Source organism: Typopeltis vanoorti, chromosome 3 (genome assembly GCF_054136105.1).
Source record: "Typopeltis vanoorti isolate ZY-2024b chromosome 3, IOZ_Tvanoo_1.0, whole genome shotgun sequence".
Lineage (NCBI taxonomy): Eukaryota > Metazoa > Arthropoda > Arachnida > Uropygi > Thelyphonidae > Typopeltis > Typopeltis vanoorti.
Genome location: NC_143551.1, coordinates 146,619,522 through 146,644,149, shown reverse-complemented (window position 1 = coordinate 146,644,149; position 24,628 = coordinate 146,619,522). Strand labels below are relative to the sequence as shown.

The 24,628-nt window shown below is 34.6% G+C and overlaps 1 protein-coding gene across 1 annotated transcript in view; it reads left to right on the top strand.

The window, feature by feature from the left end:
• Pi3K21B (phosphatidylinositol 3-kinase regulatory subunit alpha) overlaps positions 1-24,628 on the top strand; it is a 405,502-nt gene that overhangs the window by 293,668 nt on the left and 87,206 nt on the right. The window contains exon 16 of the mRNA XM_090416099.1: positions 22,714-22,912. Within this exon, the coding sequence (XP_090272225.1) occupies positions 22,714-22,912 (199 nt within the window). The remainder of the gene's footprint in view (positions 1-22,713; positions 22,913-24,628) is intronic.

Sequence of the window (24,628 nt, the reverse complement as noted above, 5' to 3'; positions counted from 1 at the left end):
AATAAAATGACAAAGACAACGAAAATAGGTAGAATCATTGAAAATGTCAACTGTGTTGTGAATGGAGAACCTGTGGAACAAGTAAAACATTTCAGCTACTTAGGCACGATTTTTACTGAAGATGGTAAATTAAATATAGAAATAGACAACAGAATCAGCAAAGCTGGTATGGTGGGAAATCAGTTGAATAAATTCATATGGAATAAGAGAGAAATTAGTCGGAACACTAAATTAGCTATATACAAGACAGTGTTCAAACCAGTTTTAACTTATGGATCTGAGAGCTGGGTCAGAAGTAAAACACTTGACCAAAGACTAGAGACGGCAGATATGAGAGTCCTGAGAAAGATTAGAGGCATGAACAGATTGCATCAATGGCAATATCATATTAAAAACGAGGATATTAGGAAAGAACTAGACATTGTCAGCATCCAGGAATGCATTAGCAGAGCTAATATCAGGTGGTATGGTCACTTAAATAGAATGGGAGAGTAAAGATTAGCAAAACAAGTGGTCTCTGCTAGGTTGGCAGGAAAACGACCCAGAGGAAGACCAAGATATAGGTGGATTGATACGGTACAAAGTGCCTTATACGATAGAAATATAAGATCTGATAATGTTGGAGTCTTGAAAAGTAACAGACTGATTTGGAAGAAAATTGTAGATAGGAAGTTAGTAATGATGTAATTTTTTCATGTAGTACTGTCATATCCTATACACCCCTTGAGGATACATGGCAGGAATTTGATGATGATGATGAAGGTTTATGGTTTAAAATGCAATCGTTTAATGTGGCCAAGTGTAAGGTAATGCACTTTGGGAAGAAAAGTTCACAAGCTTTGATGGAACTGAATTGCAGGAAATTGATGAAGCCAGGGATTTGGAGGTTGAGGACAGATTGCAAAGGTAGCCGAAACAGCACATCACATTACATGGTTGTTGAAGAATGCACTGACAAGCAGGATTTAGGTTATCATTCCCCTTTATAAAGCTTTAATAAAGGCACATTTGGACTACTGGGCAACAGATCTCGTCATCCGGATTCCATGAGGATGAAGTGATGGAGAGATATGAGTGTAGTTAGCAAGGAAGTTAAGACTAAATTTTTTTGCTTGGATGGTACTAAATGAATAGAATGGGTTGCCAGAGGTGTTCGGGAGTGCTTCATCAGTGAATGAGTTCAAGGAGAAATATATCAGGTATTATGTGAATAATGGGTTTCCTGTGATGCATTCTCTTTCTCCATGAAGATACCCATATAATGATAATAGAGGTAAAAATTGGATGACTGAAAAAAGAGAATTTATAGTTACTCACAAGTAACTATACTTTAGGCAGCATGTGATGGAGGATACATTGGGAAATATTCCTGGTATTAGATCTGACAGTAGCATCTCAGAGAAGACATCCAAGAATAAGGTACCCATTTCAAGAGAATGACTCTTCTGCTTTATCCTAAATGGTGGCCACTCACATGAAAATTTCTATTAAGAAGTTATATAAGGAAACACAAAGTAGGGGATTATGATAAACTTATCATATTGATATCAGATATTACAATGTGAAGTTAGGCGTGAATGCAAATCAGTGAAAGTTTGTTTGAAGAAAGCAACTACTAGGAACTAAATTTGTTCCTAGTGTTAAGAGGATAAACAAATTAGGATTAAATGGACAAGTAAAATCTTTTAAACAGCAACAGTCTAGGGGGAAAAAAATGCTTTGGATGGAATTTTAGGAGAAATGCGATGAACATGTACAACTACAAAAGAGTGACAGAGATGGTAAGAAAGTAATAATCAGATTATGGGGAAAGAAATTAGTGAAGCAAAAAAGGAAAGTTTTTGCCATGCTACTCAATGTAGATGATAAGAATGTGACTTTAGCAGAAAAAAACATTTGAATTGCTGAGTTTAATTTGTCAGTCTTTAACAATGAAATAACTTTAAAAAAAAAAAAAAATTAAGACTTGTGTATCTATCTATCTAACTGCAAGAGGATAACTCTATCTACAAACTATTAGAATTCAGAAAAATAAATTTAAGTAATTGGAATATTAGGAAACATAGGAATGAAGAGTGTTACTTAGGATGACTTCTCAAAATTGGAAATGTTAAGGCAATTGATTTTGTTGAGGTTTGGACTGTGAATGTCGGCTTCACAACTTTGTTTATATAATCTTTCAAGAAGAAAATAACTTTTATGTAGGACTTTAGTTTTGTTCCAGTGAAGTCTGTGTCTAGTGGATAAGGCATGGCTGGCTAAAACCAGACTTATCAGACTCTTGATGTTCTAGATGAATCTGAGCAGAATGATCCCTCTGTGCATGATAGCAAAGACTGCATGTAAAAGGGATTCTGTCAACTCCAGGGTGAGAGAGGAGAATATTTGTCTTTTGGAGAGGCTATGCAGGAATTTAGTTTATGAACTGGATGGAAAGCAACCTGTAGGTCTGTCTCGCAAACATCTTGCAGTTTTCTCTATAGTCCTTTAACTCGGTATGGAAATTCTAGAAACTGCTTCTTGAGGAGGATTAGGATGGAAGCCATAATTATTTTATCAGTTATTTTTGTATTATAGCCATTAGAGATGAATGTGGTTCTAATAAATGATGGTTTGTTATTTAGAAGAGAGTCAGTTGAACAAATGTTATTTGTGAAAGGGATGATGATAAGAAGCAGCGTTAATATATTTACCAGTACAAGTTGGTTTCCTGTGTACTGAGACGTGTAGACTGTCATTAGTTTGAAGTAGAATAAAAACATCCAGGGAGACAATTATCTTCTACTTCAAGTGTAAATTTAATTCTTGGGTTTGCTGAATTAATTTTCCAAAGAAATTCATGAAGTTCAGCCAAGGAAGTGTTCCCATACAACAAAAATATCATAGACATATCTGTACCGAGTAGATGGCTTAGGAGAAGAAACATTGAGAATATGCTGTTATAATATGAGAATATAAAAAAACCCATAGCAGTTCCTTCTATCTATTTATACAATTTGTTTTGACAACTGAAGTAACTTGAATTTATGACAATTTTGAATAAATTTATAATATTAGGAGGAAAATCATTGCATACTAATTATATTGTATCAGCCAGCAGGATTAAGAGGAATCTGTGCATTGTAAAGATAATCTTGTTATTTTATTCTTGAAATCTACTAAATTTTTATTGAAAGAGAAAAGATTACCTGGAAATGCAGAGAGAAGATTTGGCAGATATTTTGAGAGTTCATAGTTGGGCAACCTAAACAATTTACAGTTGGTCTTAATGTAACGTTTTCTTTATATATATCTTGGGAACACCATAAAGGAGGTCTAAATTTTTTATGGTTTCTTCATCCTAAGAATGAATTTCATCTAGAAGATTATTAAGCTTGTTGAACTATGATTAAGTAGGATCTGTGGAAATGCATCTGTAATTACATAGTAGATGGTTAAGCTTCCTGAAGTACCATATATGTCAGCGTAAAAGATGACTCTCAAATACCACAGAAAACTCCTCGAAATCATGGGTTGTCTTATACGGCGAGTATAAAAAGGGAAGCTTAATTTCTTGGATGAACATTTAGGTAGCTACAATAGATCGTTATATAAGAAAATAGGCAGTGTTTATAAACAAATCAGATTAATTTTTTGTTACATAAATTTATTTAAAATATTACAATAGATGTAAGTCTTAAAAAACAAATAATTATTAACCTCAATTTTCATGTTAATTTTCTTCATCATCTGTTGAAAATAATTCTTCAGATCCATTGTTTAAATTATCGTCATATGGATCCCAGTTCGAATCCAGTGAATTGATTTCGTTTTCATCGTGATCACCATTCTGCCTTTGTTCGAATACCCATTCTGCAATGTGATTTTCTTGTTGCGGCCATCGGGTGATCCCCATTCTCATCACACATTTTTTCTTTGGCAATTTTTTAAAAATATCTTCTTTCTTCCTCCATTTTCTTACCATCTTCTCGGTTATGTCAAACTTTCATGCAGCAGCACAGTTATTAGTTTGCTTTGCCATTTCAATTATCCTTATTTTAAATCGAACTTCATACTTTCTTCGTTTTGTTGCTGGTTCCATGATTTTAAATGATAACAATTTTAATAATCCTAAAATGTTTTCAAAAATGCAAAATTAATAATTAATTAAAATTGGGGCCAATCACTTTTAATTAGGTTAATTCACGTAAATACTAATTCTGTGCTATGCAAAAAATATAATGGATATAATAACAATACCTAACATTGCATTAATACAAGAAAGAAAAAATTGGGGGGTCGTCTTATACAACCGACATAAGCTTAAAACCTAAAAATAGCCTAAAATTTAGGCCTCAACTTATACGCTGGCTGTACGGTAATTATTGTTATCATGAACCACAACTGTACACCTTTGTCAGTATTCCTTGGCTAGTAAAATTCATTTCTATTTAAATCCATACCTCCTCATGGCAACTTATTGTAAAAATGATATTCTAGCTTTATGATCATGCTTTTCAAGGATTTAGACCTAGAGTGGCCTGTTCCGGCCACTCTAGGCCTAAAAGTTATCATTTGAATCTCTTTAGAGGACGTCCTGGTTTCTTTTTCCTGATGGTTTGTAATTTATGGCTTGTTTTGGTAATCTTTCTGTTTTCATTCTTTCAATGTGTTCCATCCATTTATGTTTATATTTTTTTTAATTTTTTCTATTACTGATTCTTGGTTTAATTCTTTCATAATTTCTACATTTTTTTTTGTGATCGAATAGAGTATATTTTGTAGTTTTTCTCATGAACTTCATTATCTTTATTACCTTTCAAACATAAGAACATAGTGGTCACCTGCTATGGTCCTATCATCGTTCCTACCTGTTTTCATAGGGTTTTTTTTTTGTCTTTATCGCCAATGTTTATACTAAATTTTTTACATAGTTATTCAGTTTAATTAAAGAATCATGAGGACTTTTACTGGATTTATTTAAGAATATAATGTCATCAGCATGAAATGCTGAATATCCCCCAGTTTTGATATCAGTCTGAACCATTTCCCTTAATATTGTGATTCATATAGATGATGATAGTAATTGTGCTGGAAGTGTGCACCCTTTTCTTACACCTGATTTCACATCAATGGGTCAATTTATTTATTTTATTTATTTTTTTTTAATTTTAGCATTGCATAGCATTTATCTGATACAGTGCCCTAAGTAACTTAGCAATTTCCTCCCTTTCCCCCAATACTATAATTCTGCATCTACTATGATCCTCGAGTCTTGAACTTCATTGACTACTTTAGTCAGTGAAGTTCAAGATTTCACTGATAAGTCAGTGCCTATTAATATAATGCACTGCTTCAAACGTCCTTGGTCCAAAATGCATAATCTTGCACCGAGAAACAGTAAACATGACATCCATTGATGTTTGCCTATGATATTAGTTCTGTCCAAGTTAGTGTGAAGAGTTCTTTTTGAGAATAAGGCTAATGTTATTTCTTGTGTGTGTGTGTGTGTGTGTGTGTGTGTGTGTGTGTGTGTGTGTGTGTGTGTGTGTGTGTGTGTGTGTGTGTGTGTGTGTGTGTGTTCTCTTTGTGAGAATTTATGCATATCTTTAGGTTAAAATTTGTGTTGTATTGGCCATTTGTATCCTGAACAGAAATCCAGCAGATGCTTACCATTACTATTAGCCTTGCCCTTTTATTCAAATTTTCCAATAGCTTTTATGTATGACTTGTTTTGATATTCTAGTCTCTTGCTTAGATCTTTACTTAGATGTTGACTGCCCTTTCCGATAATTCAAACTATTTCCTTAGTATAGATTAAAGATGCTAAGAAATTATATTCTTGGTTTAATCCTTTATCCAAGTGCCTGAAGTAATTTCAGGACTTGACAACTTGTATTATAAAAGCTAATGACTTCATATCACTTGTCTTGGTATCCCATAATGCAAAGCACATCTCCTTGCAGAGTATGATAGGTAATTTTTTTAGCTTTCAAATTCTTAAGTATGGATCGTTGGTTAAAGAGTTAAAGACTGGATTTATAAAATGCACAAAAGAAAACAATATAGCAAATACAAGTAGCTGTAAGAAACAAGAAAACGTTGATATTGTATCTGGATCAAATGAAATTGATAAGGATGCGTCATCTGACATCTCTAGAGAACCAGCTAGGAAGAAGATGAAAAATCTTCGTAGGTGTGATATGAGTTACTTGAAATGTAGATTTTCATGGACGGGAAATGAAGATGTTGGATTCTGAATGAAGAGAAATTAAAATTATTAATATTCCTTTCAGAATCCAACATAATCCACCACATCAAAGGCTATATTTGTAGATATTATTTAATGTAAATCTCTTGTCATAAACTATTATTCATGTAATTACTTTGAGTTTTTTTATTTAATTATTTAATCTAGGATATGTATTAATAACAGAAAGGACTCTATATAAAAATAACGTTCAGATTATTTTATTTATTCCTATATTGATAGTAGAAGAATTTGTGTTCATCATATTTAATTATATATATTATTTGAATAGAAAAATATCCTTTTATTTAGTTTCTGTATGTAAAGATATAATATTATATAATGATTATGTACTGCTCTAATTGTTGTCATGGAGACGGAGTTAAAAATAGAAGCCGTGCGTGAGTTATGGACGTGAGATGGAATTGATATGAGCTGGACGGTGAAAACAAGTTTTGGCGGGAAAACGGAGTGAACATATATAAACGGAAAGCGAGAGTAAACAAGAGCAGTGAGTAGGAGTTGATCGGCAGAGTTAGCACTAGAACTAAGGACGGAGTAATTGGAGTACTCAGCACAGTAACGGCTCTGAGAACAGTACAATAGAGATGAGGAAATAATTTATTGGCAGCACGGAGTTAAATAAGAGGCTGTAGTACAAAGAATTAACTGCTGTAATCAGATTACGAAGGATCAAGATGTAAATTGCCATCTCAGAATGTTGATATGGAATTCTGAAGTTAATGTTGTATTCCAGAGCTTTCAAGGAAGATAAATGAAAGCTGATTCTATTGTAAAGTAGTATATGAGGAATAAGTGAATTTTCTAGTGCAAGTGTGTCTGCATTTGTGATGTGCTGAAGTTAAAGATTAAGTTAATTCAAAGAAGATTACTTTTGAAATGTGTAGCTCTAGTGTGATAATTATCTAAAGTTTTAAGTGTGCCTCAGTGAATAATATGTGCAAAGATTTATTCCAGTAAGAACAGTTGTACTTTATAGCATTTTAGAGTGGAGTTATAAGAATTATCTCCTTCTGTTAAATCCTAACATTAACTGTGATGTTTATGCTGAAATTAGCTAAAGCTAGAAGGTTAATAGTCTTTCCCCCTTAAGGTGATAGCTATCTCTTGACTGAGCTATGTGATTTCTGACTAAGGGATAGATAAAGAATACTATTGTAAAAATATTTGCTGTTAATTTCAGTGGTAAAGAACTTTAGAACTATCATTGCCTATTAGGGAGAAATTAAATTTTGAAGCTCGGTGTTTAATACCAAAAGTTAAGTGAATGTTATGTGTAGTTGAACAGAGTTAATTTTGCATTATATTGTATCCAAAGTATGCTTATGTATATATTATATAACCTTGCATTAAATGTTTTGTTTTATTGATTTCAATTTGTTGTTAGCCTGATTCTTTTCCACTGCACCGTTCATAAAATCATCGGACCTAGCAGGAACTTTAAATGTTAATGTAAAATTCGGCCTATATGTAAACATTAGACTGCTAAAGTTAATTAATATTTGATTACACTATTTTGCATAGACTAATCTGAAAATAGGGTGGCACAGTATAATAGAAATTTCTCTATATTTGGATTAGTAATCAACACACAATTAATTAACCTTAATAAGAACAACGTTAAAGCAAGATGGCAGATCAAAAGACAGGAAGGACGATCCAACAAAGAGGAACCTATTTCAAATTTTGTTCTATCGAAAATAAATCATATTTTTTGTTTACATGTACATATAAATTTAAATAAAATAGACATTTACAATGAAATATACTTTATTTATTTAGTTATTTATTATTATTTTGATAAGGGGATACTAGGTAATAATGAAAATTAAAGAAGGGGTACGCAGATATCTGAAGTTTGAGGAACACTGCAATATGGGAAGGGTCACTACCCAGACTGGTGTCGACCTTTATTGAGGTCTCATCAGTGGAAGCCAGACGTGATACCAAGGTTGAAGTAATGCAGAAGTAATATTTCCATATACGAGCAGTCTGCCTTCAACTGATGAGAGCCAGACTGCTTGTAAACGGATTAAAGCTCACTATGCCAGGCTTTAATCCATTTAGCACATTACAGTACTGTAGTTTTAATTCCTTAACAAATTATCTATTTTATGAATTATATTTTCATTTTTTACTGTACTTTTGCATTTTTTTTCAACTAATAACACAAATGCAGTCATCTCTAAATTATCCAGTCCAAGTATGACAATTTACTGGTTAGATAACTGAAGGCACAGTTACATTGTGTTGTACCAGAAGTCAGTTGATACATTACCCCATTCAAGGATTGGGTAATTGAGAGATCATTATACTTTTGTGAGCCCTAGTTTATTTATTTTTATTTTTTTTTTTAATTTTTTTTTTTTTTTTTGTCTCGTTAACAATGTGCTGTTAGCCTATACAGAATTAACTTTAGTACTGGGAGTGGACAAACGATTAGATAATTCAGAAATTTCACCTTTTTTCAAGCCACTTAAACACAGTCTACATTTATCGTATGTAGCTTAAGGAAATTAACAACATAGACTTTGAGTTTCTTATGAAACTCTCTGATTCCAATCTTTGAGTTTCTTATTCGGTTTTAAAACTATGTGGGATTTAATATCCCCTTAATTTAAATATTGTTTTCATTGCCAAAATGAAGCTTATTAGCTCTTTATACTTAAGTAACTTAATGGTTGCACCTTTTTGGAAACTCGCATCGCAGAGTACATAAGTTCTTTTCGCTATACACTTCGGTATTAGGTCTAGCTACTCACTGATGAAGCCTCAAAAAAGGCTGAAACCGGTCTGGGTAGTGACCTCCCTACCATAATGTAATAACAGCATACATTTCCTAAGAAATGTGTTTTTACATTATGGAAAATACCTAAGAATAGCGATCAGAATTTACCGACTTTGCTGCGAGACTTCTGGTATTGTACTACGTGCTAGGGTCACTTGCATTTGCTCACACCAGTGTCACCCATACTTTATAGTTTACTATATTCGGCAAGAAACTCTCTGATTCCAATCTTTGAGTTTCTTATTCGGTTTTAAAACTGTGGGATTTAATATCCCCTTAATTTAAATATTGTTTCATTGCCAAAATGAAGCTTATTAGGTCTTTATACTTAAAATACTTAATTGTTACTTATATTTTGCCAAAGTTAAATCTGCATCTTCAGGAATTAAACACATGCATGCAGGCACACTTCAGTAGCAAAGATGGAACAGGAGAGATACAGGAAGACCTAAAGTCCTATAATTATGCCACCTATTGGCTTTTGGTTGGGTGTTCTTGATGTTGGACTTACTGTCTACTGATGAGGGTTTCCCATATGAGAGGCAGTTTGATACAACAACGTTTGGTTGGGTTGAGATAGTTGGTAAAAGCCTCCCATACTTAAATTTGCTTCAGTGGAGTAAGATGGCTTTTTTCCCACCAGATCTTGTGCTGGGTATCCAGTCCATGGTCTGCTAATCCTGACTGGCCATAGTGGTAGAATCAGATGTAATCCTGGTGTTCTGATATATGGATGTTGTATGTCCTACCTGCTTGTCCATAATGTTAAAGATTGCAGCTGCAGGGCACCTGCTACACTCCAGGTAAATCCAGAAGTTGTAGTTGGTCTTTTGGAAAGCAGATAAGAATTGCTAGCTTTTTGTGGTTACAAGATGGTACCTTTTTAAGATCTTGGTCACCTTTTCTGAGACACGACGATAGGGGATGGTTGATGGATTTGCTGTAATCTATGTTTGGAAGGGGAAATGTGTGTACATGGCGTTAAAATTTTTTTTTTCTTTGGTGAGAGGTTTAGCCATTGGCCCAAAAAAGTGTTTTTTATGTGGATGAGTTCTGAATTGCATGCAATGTTATCTGAGCAAATTAATTTTGCCTGGTGGACTAAGTTTTTATAGTTCATGATAAAAGTTTGATGGAGTGAAACAGTACTAGAAAATGATTAAAAGTAGTATTTAATGCTTCAAATATTTCATCTCAGAGACATCATCAGGGAATACAAAATGAGATGTAACACACACACACACACGCACACACAAAGGCAGCACAAAGCTAACTAAAACATGTGGACGAAAGAATAGAGTCCTAAGTGGGGCACCCTCTATGGATGCCTGTTGATGGCCTAAGATGTAAACTGGGATCTCAAAGTATTAGTGTTTCCCATGTGTTCAGAAGTTTTATGCAACCATATTTATTTAAATTAGGCTGATTTTTAACAGCAGCAGATTCTAAAAATAGTCTTTCTCTCCTGAATTTACTCTGATGGAGGATGGTGGGTTTTTTTTCCAATTGATCCAGTAAACTGTATCCAAAGCATGGTCAGCAAGGCCAGATTGACTATCATCTTGACTGCAGATGTATTTTTTTTATCTTCTTCCATTCAGATGGTAGCTGAGCTTCCTGTCTGTCCATAGTAGGCCAACTTTTACAAACAAAGAATCTATATACACCAGACACTGAGATGGAAGGGAGTTTGTCTTTAGTGGAGCAAATAAGGATAGCTGGCTTTAAGTAGGGTTTGAAAGTGGTGCAAAGATTGTATTTCTTTAAGATTCTGGATTTCTTAATCAGAAAAAATATACCGACTCTCATGGATTTGTTTGTCCATAATATGGACAAACAAATCCATGCAAAACAAATCAATTTGCTCATTTTATGGAGAAACAAGTATGACAGCCAACATCTGTATATCAGAGCACCAGGATTGCATCTGATTCCACCACTATGGACAGTCAGGATTAGCAGACCATGGCCTGGATACCTAGCACAGGATCTAGTAGGGAAAAAACCTCCTTACTCCACTAAAGCAAATTTAAGTTCGAGAGGCTTTACCTCAAATCTTCTGCAGCTCTTACCAACTATCCAAACCTAAGCAAACATGGTTGTATCAAACTGCCTCTCATATGGGAAACCCTCATCGGTTTCCCATATGAGAGGCACCCAACCAAAGCCAATAGGTTGCATAATTAAGGGACTTGACATCTTTCTATATCTCCTATTCCATCTTTGTTACTGAAGTGTGCATGTGTTTAATCCTTGAAGATGCCAATTTAATTTTGTCGAAATCTAGGAAGTAATAATTAAATATTTTTGGTTATTTTCAAGTCTACGTTGTTAATTTCCTTTAACAATATACAATGCTGGAGAATCAACATATAAGCCTAAACACCAGGAGTCTACCGTTTAAAGGAACTCAACAAACATCCATGCCCACACTGGAATTCGAACCCATGGCATGCTGGTTGGAGAGTGGTGGACTAATTGCTCAGCAATCCAGGCTATCTGCATTATGTACTGCCAAGACAATTATTTCTCTCCTGGTAGCATAATCCAAGACTTTTTGCACACAAACTTTCCATGAAATTTAAAATAGATATTCTGATGGTGTAAATATTAACTTCAATGAGAAACTGTTTTTGGAGAGTATCTCTTGGAGCCTAAGATAAGGTGCCAAAAATTGGACACTAGCATCAAAAGCAATGATAAACTTACAATCTAGAGATGAAGGCTTTTAAGGATAAGAAAAACAAGGAGAAAAGTATGAGACAGGAAAATGGAAGTTGGTAAGTTGTCATTGAATAATAAGGTAGGTCTATCAGAATTTAAGAAAAAAAGAAGCAATGCAGTACAGTGATTTGTTAAGTTCGATTTGTTTGGAGTTAAATGATGTGAACAAAAAGTAAAAGTGATGGTAGTGCTTACAGATACAAACAATTAAGTAGTGATAAATATAGTATGAGAGTAGATATGACTGGACTGCTGGAAGAAATGAGAAAGAAAGAGAGAGAGAACAATGTTTGACTATTAATACTGAGAAGGAAGGCTATGACAGCAGATGATTCAATGCACTGGATGAGGGCAGTGAGTTTAATGGGGGGGGGGGGAAGACTTGTATAAGAGGAATTGGCTTGCAGTTGAGTGGATTTGGCATCATGAGATTGGAGGAATTATTTATTGGGAGAGACCTAATGCAATGTGTCAGGGAAACCAGATCATCTTTGTCAAAAGTTTGCTGAATTTGCATGCAAGTTTAGCTAAAGTATGCCATTGTGATAATGATACAAATATCAATGAGAGCATGGTTATGAATCTGGTGCAAGAGTTGATCTTGAGCACTTTGGGTTGGGATTTGAGTGTGTCTGTGGATGGAAAATAGATATTTGCCTAACTGAGACAATCTGTACAGATGTAAGTATACAAAAGAAAAAAACAGGAGGTAATGCAACTTGTTAAATCTATACACAAATGCCATGGGCATTTGTGTAGAAAGTGGTTGAGTTTGTTGCCGAGGCCTAAGATTGTTAGCATTAGTGAAACCTAGTTCTCACAGTCGGATGTATTAACTAGAATCTAATGTAAAGCAGATAGTATTTTTAAGACAAAAGAAATACGAGTGTGGCGGGGGGGTTTCTACCCTAACTGGACTAGTATCATCTAATGAGATTAGATGATACTAGTCCAGTTAGGGTAGAAACTCATGAAAACAATAATAGTAATAGTGATCTGTGTAGCACTGATTAAGGCATCTCATCTGAAATTGAACAGCATTTGTTGCATAAACTGGAGAATGTGGGATAAGAATATGAACTACTGATTTGGATAAGTGGATGGCTGATATCAGAAAGTGGTATCTGAAAGGTGGGGGGAGGGTCCACTAGATTTAAGATGACCAGTGGTTTATACATAGGGTTAGTCTTTGGGTCATTGTTATTCAATCTGTACATTAATGACATTAATTAAACTTTATATGGATTTTACTTATATAATTTTTCATATTAGCATGGAATTTTCACCTCATTGTCAAGGGCATCTTCAGTATAATGTTCAGTTTAAACAATGTGAACAGAAACTGGAAGATTCAATAATGAAAATGTGTGAACTACACCGATGTGGCATCCTAACAAAATAACTTTAACAAGCGATCATTGTTATTTTTAAAAAAAAAGTTATTTCTGAAACTTGAGAAGAAGTACTATTTCCAATAAAAGCAATAATTTCAGTCCATCACTTCTGTTTAAATTTGGATGATGTAGCAAAGTTTCGCAACTTCTTTATGTAAGCGTTCCATAAGATAATTATTTTTATGAAGAACCTTAACCTTCTTCAAAAGGATTAGATGTCTGGTGGAGGAAGTGCATTCTGCAAGTCCCAACTGTTCAGGTTCATGGAATTTAATACAATCTAGATGTTCGTCAGAGCCTCTGCAGCTAAGTTGGTATAGGTAAGCCCTTTGATTGGAAAGACCTGGGTTTGAATCCTGACTATGATGAGAGGAGCCTTTATCAGGTGTTTTCAATTAAGTTAGTGGTGCAAGTTAGCTGATCTCATACAGGGGGTTGAGAGTTTTTCCACCTCCAAATTGGCTCAGTGAACATGCACATCTGCAGACATATGATACTAACAGGATCTCAGGTAGAGATCCATAACATTCAACCACCTGGATGAAGATGACACTTAACAGGACAAATGATTATCACAACACACAGCCACCAATCTACTAGTTTGGTCAAAATATGAACCTAACTGGCAAGGAATCTGATAGACTCCGTGCTCATCCAAAAGCAGAAGTTTATCTTCTACAGAGAAAAGTAGAAATCTTGTTAATAAGGTGAAAGGACACTTGTAGGCCAAGAGATCTAAATAGTCTGGCTATACCTTCAGACACCCTTAACATAAGGAATGGTAACACATTCTCTATATCACCACCATGATGAAAAGCAGATGGCAATGAAAGTATAACAATCAAAGATTTGTTGACAATAAGGTTCAGTAAATCCATTAGAATTTATTTCTGAGAAAGCAGCATTTTAGTAACGCGGGGAGAGGGAGAGAGAGAGAGCTCGATATAGTCTTAATGATGTCAGATTTTTGACCAGTATGATGGTGAAAAAAAGCACGAATATAAAGTCCAGTAAGGACTTTCTTTATTAAAACTGAAAAACTGAAGGTTATCATCAGGTTGATGAAGTAAAAGGAACCCTAAAAAGACAATCTGGTTATTCTCTTCTACCTCAAGAGTGAACTGGATACAATGGTGAAAATTGTTGATCTTTTTGAAGAACTTGTAGATCTGTAAGGCTGTCAAAGTCAAACCATGAGGATATCATCTACATATCTGTAACATATGGTTGGTTTAGAAAATAAGCTATTCATATCTGTTTCAAATTGTTTCATGAAGTAGTTAGTAAGTATTGAAGACAGAGGACAAAGTAAAGCTCACTCTGGCGTGTGAAGTAGCCAGAGTGAATAACAAAGTCAAATAGGTGGACAATATTTGCCAGAAAATGTTGACTGAGGAAGTTGAGTGTTTTGTCTAAGAGAATATTCATAAATAAAGACACAATATCTAAGCTGAAAAGATCACCTCAGTCAATACTAAGCTCTGGTATCTTTCCTTTGAAATGAGAACTATTCTTGCTAAATGAAGAGAATTTTCTCATGAATACTGAAAGTAATTTAGAAAGGTGTTTAGCAATTTTGTAGCAAGGAGCCAATGCAGTCTACCTCAGGACATAATGGAAAATTTACTTTGTGGACTTTTGGAAATCCATACAAATAAGGAGGATGCCCATGGTAGAATTTAAATTTCTTTTTGGCAAGTGACATTATCAATAAGTGTGTTCAATTTCTTAATCTAAGTAATTGCAGGTTCATTAGCAAGAGGAAAATATGTAGAATAGTTGCGTAACATTAAGGTTAATTTTCTATAGTATTCATTTTGATCTTGAACCGCTAATGTTTTATCCTTATCTGTCTTAATAATAATAAATTAGATAATATTTTACTGATCTCTTTATTAAAATTATTTTGTTAGGACCTTAATGTATTTAGAGTGTCACTATATCATATGCACGTAAGTTCATGCATTTTTCTTGAATCTTCCAGTTATTTTTAGTTATTTATTATCAAAGTCATACTGAAGTGCCCTTGACAACACAGGATGAAAATTCTATGCTAATAAAAACAAAATTATGTAATTAAAATCCATATTACGTATAATTAATTATCAAAGCCTATGTTCCAATTCATCATCATCAAATTCCTGCCATGTACCCACAAGGGTTGTACAGGATATGATAGTACTACATGAAAAAATTATATCATTACTAACTTCCTATCTACAATTTTCCTCCCAATCAGTCTGTTACTTGTCAAGACTCCAACATTATCAGATCTTATATTTCTATCGTCTAAGGCACTTTGTACCGTATCAATCCACCTATATCTTGGAATTCCTCTGGGTCGTTTTGCTGCCAACCTGGCAGAGAACATTTGTTTTGCTAATCTTTCCTCGCCCATTCTGTTTAGGTGACCATACCACCTGAGATTAGCTCTGCTAATGCATTCCTGGATGCTGACAATGTCTAGTTCTTTCCTAATATCCTCGTTTTTAATATGATATTGCCATTGATGCCATCTGTTCACGCCTATAATCTTTCTCAGAACTCTCATATCTGCGGTCTCTAGTCTTTGGTCAAGTGTTTTACTTCTGACCCAGCTCTCAGATCCATAAGTTAAAACTAGTTTGAACACTGTCTTGTATACAGCTAATTTAGTGTTCTGACTAATTTCTCTCTTATTCCATATGAATTTATTCAATTGACTTCCCACCATACCAGCTTTGCTGATTCTGTTGTCTATTTCTATATTTAATTTACCATCTTCACTAAAAATCGTGCCTAAGTAGCTGAAATGTTTTACTTGTTCCACAGATTCTCCATTCACAACACAGTTGACATTTTCAGTGATTCTGCCTATTTTCATTGTCTTTGTCTTTTTATTGCAGACCTTCATACCATATCTATTACAACAGCTATTCAATTTAGTCAGAGAATCTTGCAGACTTGTAGCGGATTTATTTAGAAGTATAACATCATCCGCATAAAGCAAAGAGCTGACATTAACATCTCCAATTTTGATATCACGTTTAATACCACTTTCCTTCATAATGTGATCCATATAGATAATGAATAACAGAGGGGATAATGTACATCCTTGTATCAAGGATGTACATTATTATATTTTACAGCATTATATATCATATATCATATAGCATTATATATCATAGATGTACAGCATTATATCAAGCAATTCTAACTGCTGACTTACAACTCAAATAAAGACTAAGTATTGCTTGATATAATGCCCTATTCACACCATATAACTGCAGCATATTGAATAGCTTCTCTCTTGGCACCTTATCATATGCCTTTTCCAAATCGACAAAACTTAAATACAGATCTTTGTTATATTCCCATGCTTTCTCGACTTTTTGTCGTAAACTGAAGATCTGATCCTGACAACCTCTGTTTGGCCTGAATCCAGCTTGTTCTTCACCAAGCTTTTCTTCCACAATTCTTCTCAATCGTTTCTCAAGTATACTTGCATAGATCTTGCCAGGAACACTCAGTAGGGAAATACCTCTGTAATTCTCGCATTCAGTTTTATTTCCCTTTGTACATATGGGTACTATGAGAGCTCTACTCCAATCATTGGGAATTCATCCCTCTGTCCAGGCTTTCTGAACTATGCAGTGCAGCCACTGTAAGACTCTTATACCACCATACTTCAGCATTTCTGGTCGAATATCATCTACTCCAGCTGCCTTTCTACATTTCAAGCCTTTGATGGCTTTTTCTACTTCAAGTATCGATATGTATTCCTGCCTGCATGCCTGGTCAGTGTTTTTTTACCACTGTGCTGTCATCACTGCTTGTTTCGTTTAGCAGTTTTTCAAAGTAATTATATTTCATTATATTTATATTTAATTATAATTATACTTCAAGGATATCTTTTTCTTCAGTTTTCATGTCACCTTTATCATCTCTAATTCCTTTTACAGCACTCTTTCCTCCATTCCTAAGCTTCTTCAACAACCTCCAGAATATTTTGCCACCTTCTTGATATTTATTTTCTATATTCTTGCCAAAGTCCTCCCATGACTTTTGTTTAGCTAGTTTTACACAGTGTTTATAATTCTTGCATTTGTCTCTATATTCTCTAAGCGCACAAGCTGACTTATTTGACAGGAACTTTTGATATGCTTTCTTCTTTTCCTTCACTGCCTCTTTAACTTCTTGTGTCCAACAGGGAGTTCTGATTTTTTTATCCTTGCAGACAACCTCACCACATGCTTCTCTGGCAGAATCAATCAATGTTTTCTTCAGAGTTTGCCACTGAATCTCCAAGGTTTGATTCCTGTTCTCAAACTCTTTCATTTTTTCTTCAATAATCTTTGTGTATTTTAGTCTGCAGTTCACATCTGAGAGCTGTTCAACTTTAATTCGCTTTAAAACTTTTTTACATGTTATTCTTTTCAATATGAAATTCAATTTTATCCTGCTCAAGACTAAATAGTGATCACTTCCAATTTCAAATCCTCTGTATACTCTGGTGTCCTGCACCAGGGAGAAAACATCACTATCAACAATAACATAGCAATGAGACTTTTCTTATTCCTAGCCTCTTCTCTCCATGTGAATTTGTGCACATTTTTATGTTGGAACATGGTGTTAGTAATAACTAGTCCATGTCCTGAGCAGAACTCCAACAAATATTTGCCATTATTATTAGCTTTGCTCTTTTCTCCAAATTTTCCCAAAATATTTTTGTATGTCTGACAATCATTTCCTACTCTGCTATTTAGATCCCCAACAAGGACCAACTTTTCCTTTTTCATTGTGTCAGTTGCTTTTTCTAAAGCCCCAAAAAATCCCTCCACTTCTACCTTAGTAGAACCTTCTGTTGGACCATAGGCATAAATAAGTCTCATTGTCCAGTTCCCCATTCTCATATTTGCCCACATTACTCTACTTGAGACAGACTGCCATTCAAGAAGATTAGCTTAGTATTTTGTGTTGAATACTATGGCCACTCCTTCTTTTCCTTGATTGTCATTGCCTGAATATGACATTTTGTATTTATTGCTCAGAAAGATCTCACCAGTTTTGGTCTTTTTTGTTTCAGTCACCCCTATTATGTCGATCTGGTACTTATCTAATTCCTCAGCTAGCTCCATTTCTTTGCCATTCAGGCTTCTTATGTTGATAGTACCGATCTTTAACTCTGGTGATGTTGAGTTGGGGTTTGTTTTCAGATTTGTTCCAGTAGCTGACTTTTCACTGTTCGCCGTGGTTCCCTGGCGAAAACAACGGGGGCCTTGTTTAACCGGGCAACGCCCCAGCTAGCATGAAATTTTGTCATGTTGTACCATCATTTTTTATTTTGGTTTAACCAATAAGAATACAATTTGTTCGGCTAAATCCCAAATTGCCAGCCCATCCTCGTTCGTTCAGTATCCAAGTAGATACCCTACAGGGTGCACTACGAGAAGGTATTGGACATTAGGTCAGAAGCCCTGGTCGGTTCTCTGCATTCCTTTAAAGGCTATGTGGAGGTCTCCTCTCAGTTATACAGCTTTGACTCTTAAGCACACCTGTTCCAATTCATCAAGTTATTAATGTTACTAGGAAGGACCTTACAGGAGATCAACTGTTTACTGACGATACAAAGATAGGCAGGTAAATCAGGGATGCTAAAGACATACAGCACTTTCAAAATAATTTGAATAAGCTGGAACTGTGGGCAAATGATAATGGTTGTCAATTCAATGCTAGTATGTGTAAAGTTATGCACATGGTGACATGATGAGATTTCCCACAGCATATAATCTGTTGGAATTGTGCTTGGAGAATCTGATGAGGCTAGAGATCTTAGAGTTATGGTGAACAGGAGTTTGAAATTCAAAGGCCACATAGAAAAAATTGCAAATAAAACTCAGATGATAATTGCTATGTTGAAAAAAAAAATTACATGTAAGGATAAAGAAGTCATTTTTCCTATTTACAAGGCCTTGATATGAGGGCACCTGGACTGCTGCAATGGTGGAAAAGTTGCAAACGAAGACGTACAAATATGATGTTAGGATTATGGAATGGGGACAGATTGAGAATATTTGGACTGCATACACTGATAAATAAGAGAAAGATGAGTGATATGATCGAAATCTATAAACTTCTGAAAACATGTTCAAGGATATTAGTCAGCGATACAGTGTATCTGTTAAAGTATTGAGTGCATTTACTGTTAATGAGTTGACCTCCCTCAATGAATCCTTGACGCCCTGGAGTTTTCCAATAATATTTGTATATAGAATTCTACTCAAATTGATATCTGAATGTTGACCGACTTATTCTTTAACTTCACTACAAATTTTTCTTTTCGATAGACAACTCATTTTTATCCTACTCAAGAAATGGTCACTTTTTTATTTGAAATTCCCTGCATTCTCATATTTCAAACCAACAATATGATAATCAGCAGGACCTGTTTTGTGTGGTCTCAATGTCAATACATATATTTCCATGCTAAGCATTTAATCCAGCAGGAGTTTTGGTCCAGCCTCTTTTCTCAAATTTCTCATAACATTTCTCAATGTCTAAGATACATCTCACTTTATTGTTTAGATCTCCAATAAGAACTGTCATTTTATGTGATTTTTTTGTGTTGTTGTTGTTAGCGATCAGCACTCATTGTGTAAACGTGTCATCACTTTTACAAACATGTCATATAAAAGTTCCTCATCAGAGATTGATGAGGGACAGATAGGAAAAAGTAAATAAATACAACTTATATATTATTATATTTAAGTTGTATACTTATATTATATATAAGTGGAACTATATCAATAGTTATTGACTTGGACTTCATTCTCTACAGTCCTGTTATTTCTGAACTCTATTTGCTGTTTGGGGGAACACTTGTTAAGTAGCGATCTATAATTATATTCTTGCTGGCTTTTGTATTTAGTATACATGATATTTTGTGCCTGGAGATTTACAATGTTGTACAGTCCTTTTATTATCTCCTTCATTAATTGTTATGTGGATTGTATATGGGTCACATCCATATCACTGGGACCATCATTCTTGTTCAGACTGGAGTTATGGATTTTGAATTTTCTTTCATACCAGGTAAAGAATGGTGCCTTTTCACTCAATTCTGGGGCAGCTTTCAAGTGCATGATCAGAAAAGCCTGACTTCCATAATTAATTAATTTGATGTATCATTAGCATTATTCTTTTCCTCTTAGGATTGCACATCCTGTTTCCCTATGCAGGGTAAGCTAACAGGTGCAATGGATTTGGGATATACCTAGTCGAGAAAAGGGGGTGTAAAGAAGTTGAGTAAACTTTCTGATTTTGTGGGTGGTTTAAATATAATCTTAACATTGTATTTGTGTAGTATTCAATTTATTTGAATACTCCCTTAATGTAAGGATTTTTTTTTTTTTTGCATATGTTCTTTATGAATTCTACTGATTTGACAGTCTTCCTTGTTATAGCCTTTTTTTTTTTTTATAATAAAGTCTTGAAAGTTTATTTTCCACTTGGTTAGACTATAATAAATTTAGTTTAATCCTTTATCCAAGTGTATGCAAACAAAGTTTGCACCTGAAGTATCTTCAGGACTGAGGCAACTCGTAGTAAAGGTGCTCTCATCACTCCTTGTCTCGGTATCTCCCATAATGCAAAGCACATCTCCTTGCGGACATGTATAATGCTATGCATTAAGGTAAGGGCCACTATCCAGACCGGTTTCGACCTTTGTTGAGGTCTTGTCATTGGGAGCCAGACCCAGAAGTGGTGATACTAAGGCAGAAGAATGGAGAGGTCATATTTACTTATACGAGTTGCCAAAAGGTGTACCACCTTATTATCAAATTACTCTTCTTCTAATTATTGCTTCTGTCTTAGTATCACCACTTCTGGGTCTGGCTCCCACTGACAAGACTTCAATAAAGGTCAAACTGATCTGGGTAGTGGCCCTTCCCATAATGCATAGCATTATATATGTCCGCAAAGATGTGCTTTGCATTATGGGAGATACTGAGACAAGGAATGATAAGAGCTTGGTCCACCTTTACGAGTTGCCTCAGTCCTTAAGATATTTCAGGCTGAAACTTTATTTGCATACACATAGATAAAGGATTAAACTAAATTTATTAATAAAGTCTTGCTTATTTGAAATTCATTTTTTAAAGCTTGCCCACTAGAGCAAATTGTTAAAGCTGTTTTAGCCAGTGCTAATGACACCTAGTTCTTGTGTTACATTCAGCTACTTTAAAATCCAAAGCTTAGCACAGATATACTGCAGACATGCTATTTGGCTCCACCATCACCAAACTTTAGACACCTTCCTAAGTCCCATGAACCAACAAGTATTCAATTCATTACTGAAACTGAAAACCATAACATATTTCCTTTTCTGGGTACAACATTGAATGAGGGGTGAACAGTGAAAAATCAGTTACCTGGATCAAACTCATCAACATAACTAAAGATAAACACCATCAATGTGGGGTATCATTAGAAAAGAAACAACTCACACAATTAGAGAAGTATCATGTTAATAACTGTTCTTACTGATAAGAAGACTTAAACAGATGAGATATTTCTAAATAATAACTATAAGATATATTATGGCAAAACAGAGATCAGGAATAGAAAAGAGTAACCATAGTAGTTATTGATGAAGAAAGACACTTATTTGTGCTTAGGATCCCACAGAAGGTTCTGATAAGGAAATAGATGTTGGAAGTTTCACTTGGTCATATTATAAATTAAAGATGCCAAGAAATTATATTCTTCTGTGATATATTTAGCACTTATGAACACTAACACCTAAAAAGATGAGTGATCTTAAAATCAATAAGTAGTCTTTGTTGCTCAGATTTTAGAGGAAAATCATAGTAATTTTTTTGGGGTGGGGGGGGAGAGTTTCACACTTGCTGCATCATGTTGCTTTTACTTAACCTTTTTTTCTAACTATGAGATCATGAATATTAGAACAATCTTTTTTTTTTTTCACAAAGCAAAAATAAAACAAATAATTAAAAACTGAATATGTATATTCAGTTATCACTTCTTTAAATAATCTGAAACTAAACACTAGAAGGATCAAGCATAACTCACTTTGGGCAAATACCAAAAGTGGAACTAAGCTTCATTCAAATGGTACAAAAACTATGTCAGTGAATAGAAGATTGGATACTGTATGTATGAAAGTGCATGCCTTCAGAAAGCAGATGTCTTTGTTGTTGTTGTTACATAAAATGAGGGGGGAAAAAAATGCATGCTACAGACCAAGTGAATTTATGTATGTATGTATGTATGTGTGTACTTTCTTGCATGCATCCATCCATGCAAAAAAGTAAGTCACTGTTATTAATATTGTGTATTTTTTTACATGTAAAATTTAACAAATGTAATATAAAACTTCATAGAATCTTCAAGTTGAATTACTATTCATTGATGTTGATTCAGAATGTCTTTGTCTTTAATATTGAAATAAAATTTTATTTCCTTCATGTGTTATGTAGAATCCAGTGCATTTTTTATAGATTTCAAAAAACTTAAATGGAAAATTTACATCCAGAAATCTTCTTTTCTACCCTTAGCTATTCCTCCTCGGCGGCCATCAAGAGTTTCTCAACCCTCAGGAGATTTTGTTAATATTGGTAGTCCAGGTAGCATGAACAACAATGGGATCCAGGTTTTAGGTACTATAGATAGCTCAGATGGCATTATTCTTTCCAGGCCTAATGATGGGCCTAAATCTTTACAGGAAGCAGAATGGTACTGGGGTGATATTACACGGTAGATACTATTTTATTTTTTATACTTTTTTTATATTAAGTATTTTGAAATGCAATTAATAATTAATTTGTTTTTAAGTGAAATACGACTAGTCAATTTATTTAATCTAATCCTGTAACAATGCCACAGCAATTTTGGATTTAAAGATAGAATATCACAATTCACTTGGAAATGAAATCCCCCATTGTCTTCTCTTCCTGTGCTAGCAAATCCAGATTACCAGACTTTCTGTGCTTTCCAGCTGAAGTTGTCTATAATTTCATTTTCACTTTATCTTAATAATGATATTATGACTAATTGGTTTTTTATGAAGCCTCATGATCAGGGCTTGACAAATTATACAAAACTCTACTCACAAAGCAAAAAAAAAATTACTTGCCTAGGCTCATTTTTTAAATATGTCCAATAAGTAGGAATATTACAAAATGATTAATAATGCTCTACCTTGGTTGGAGAGGTATTTTTTGTATTTAAAAAAAAAACTATTTTGTCTGGTTTGCAGCTACTTGCCAGAAGACTACTCTGCTTCTGAAACTTTGCTATTACTTTTTTGACTTTTTACTGCCTTATTTCCAGACCACCACCATCACTGGGATCAAATGCTTTGCTACCATATTTACTCTGTGTTGTGACCCACATGCATCAGAAAAGGGGACCTTGTAGTCTTACTCTACTTTAGCCTGTGCTTTGACAAGATGGGTGGCCCTGGATTACCTTACCAGGATCAGTCAGCTAGTGGGCTTGCCTTCAAGGGTCAAAAGTGTTACAGTAAGTCTCTTTCCTCATGGTTTAGAGACAGGGCCCAATGCTTGCTGTGGTACCAGCATAGTGTCTTGGGATAGCTCTGCACTTGAGAGTGGAATGCCAGGACTACACGGATGCATGGATGCCCATTCTCTGGCAAGCAGTGAGTGGCTCTGTAGTGGGTAGAGAGCTCTGGTGATAAAATCAAACTCCTCCTGAGATGAATAATTTTTTCATCCTCTTGTTCATCAAACCCTCAACAATCCCCAAACATATTCAAAAACCATAGAAACATCAACAGAAAATCAAATAATAACTAATAATTAAGAAATTGACAGCATAGACTAGAAATATAAATTAAATAAACTTTAATATATACTTTCCGATATTTCGGCAAACGTCACGTTGCCAACTTCTTGAGAACTTAATACAAAGACAAGTGCACGCAAGTACTACATAACAGCAAATGAGAACAAAAGCTGAAAGCTACCATTTTCCTAAAGTCCTGATGGTGCCCCCTGGCAGGCTATATTGGTAGTTCTTGGCCTTTGGGCTGAAGTTCTTCTGATAAATGTTTCCCAAATTTGGGGCAGTCTCATGCATCCATCTCATGCTCATGGGTTAATACTAAGAATAGTGATCCTAGCTTTATCCACCTTTACTACGAGTTGCCTGGTATTGTACTACCCCAGGTGTTTGCTTACACTTGGACTCGCCGAACTTTTATAGCTTGCTATATTTGGCATGAAACTCTTTGATTTCTATCTTAGAGTTTCTTATTCGGCTTTGAAATAATGTGGGATTAAATATCCCCTTAATTTAAATAATTTTTACATCACTGAAGTGAAGCCTTTTGGCTCTTTATTTCATTAATTTATTTGTGCACCTCTTTAACAACTTGGACTGTAAAGTATTAAAGCTATCATCACTAGAATCTTGGTATGTATTGGTCTACCTACTCACTGATGAGAC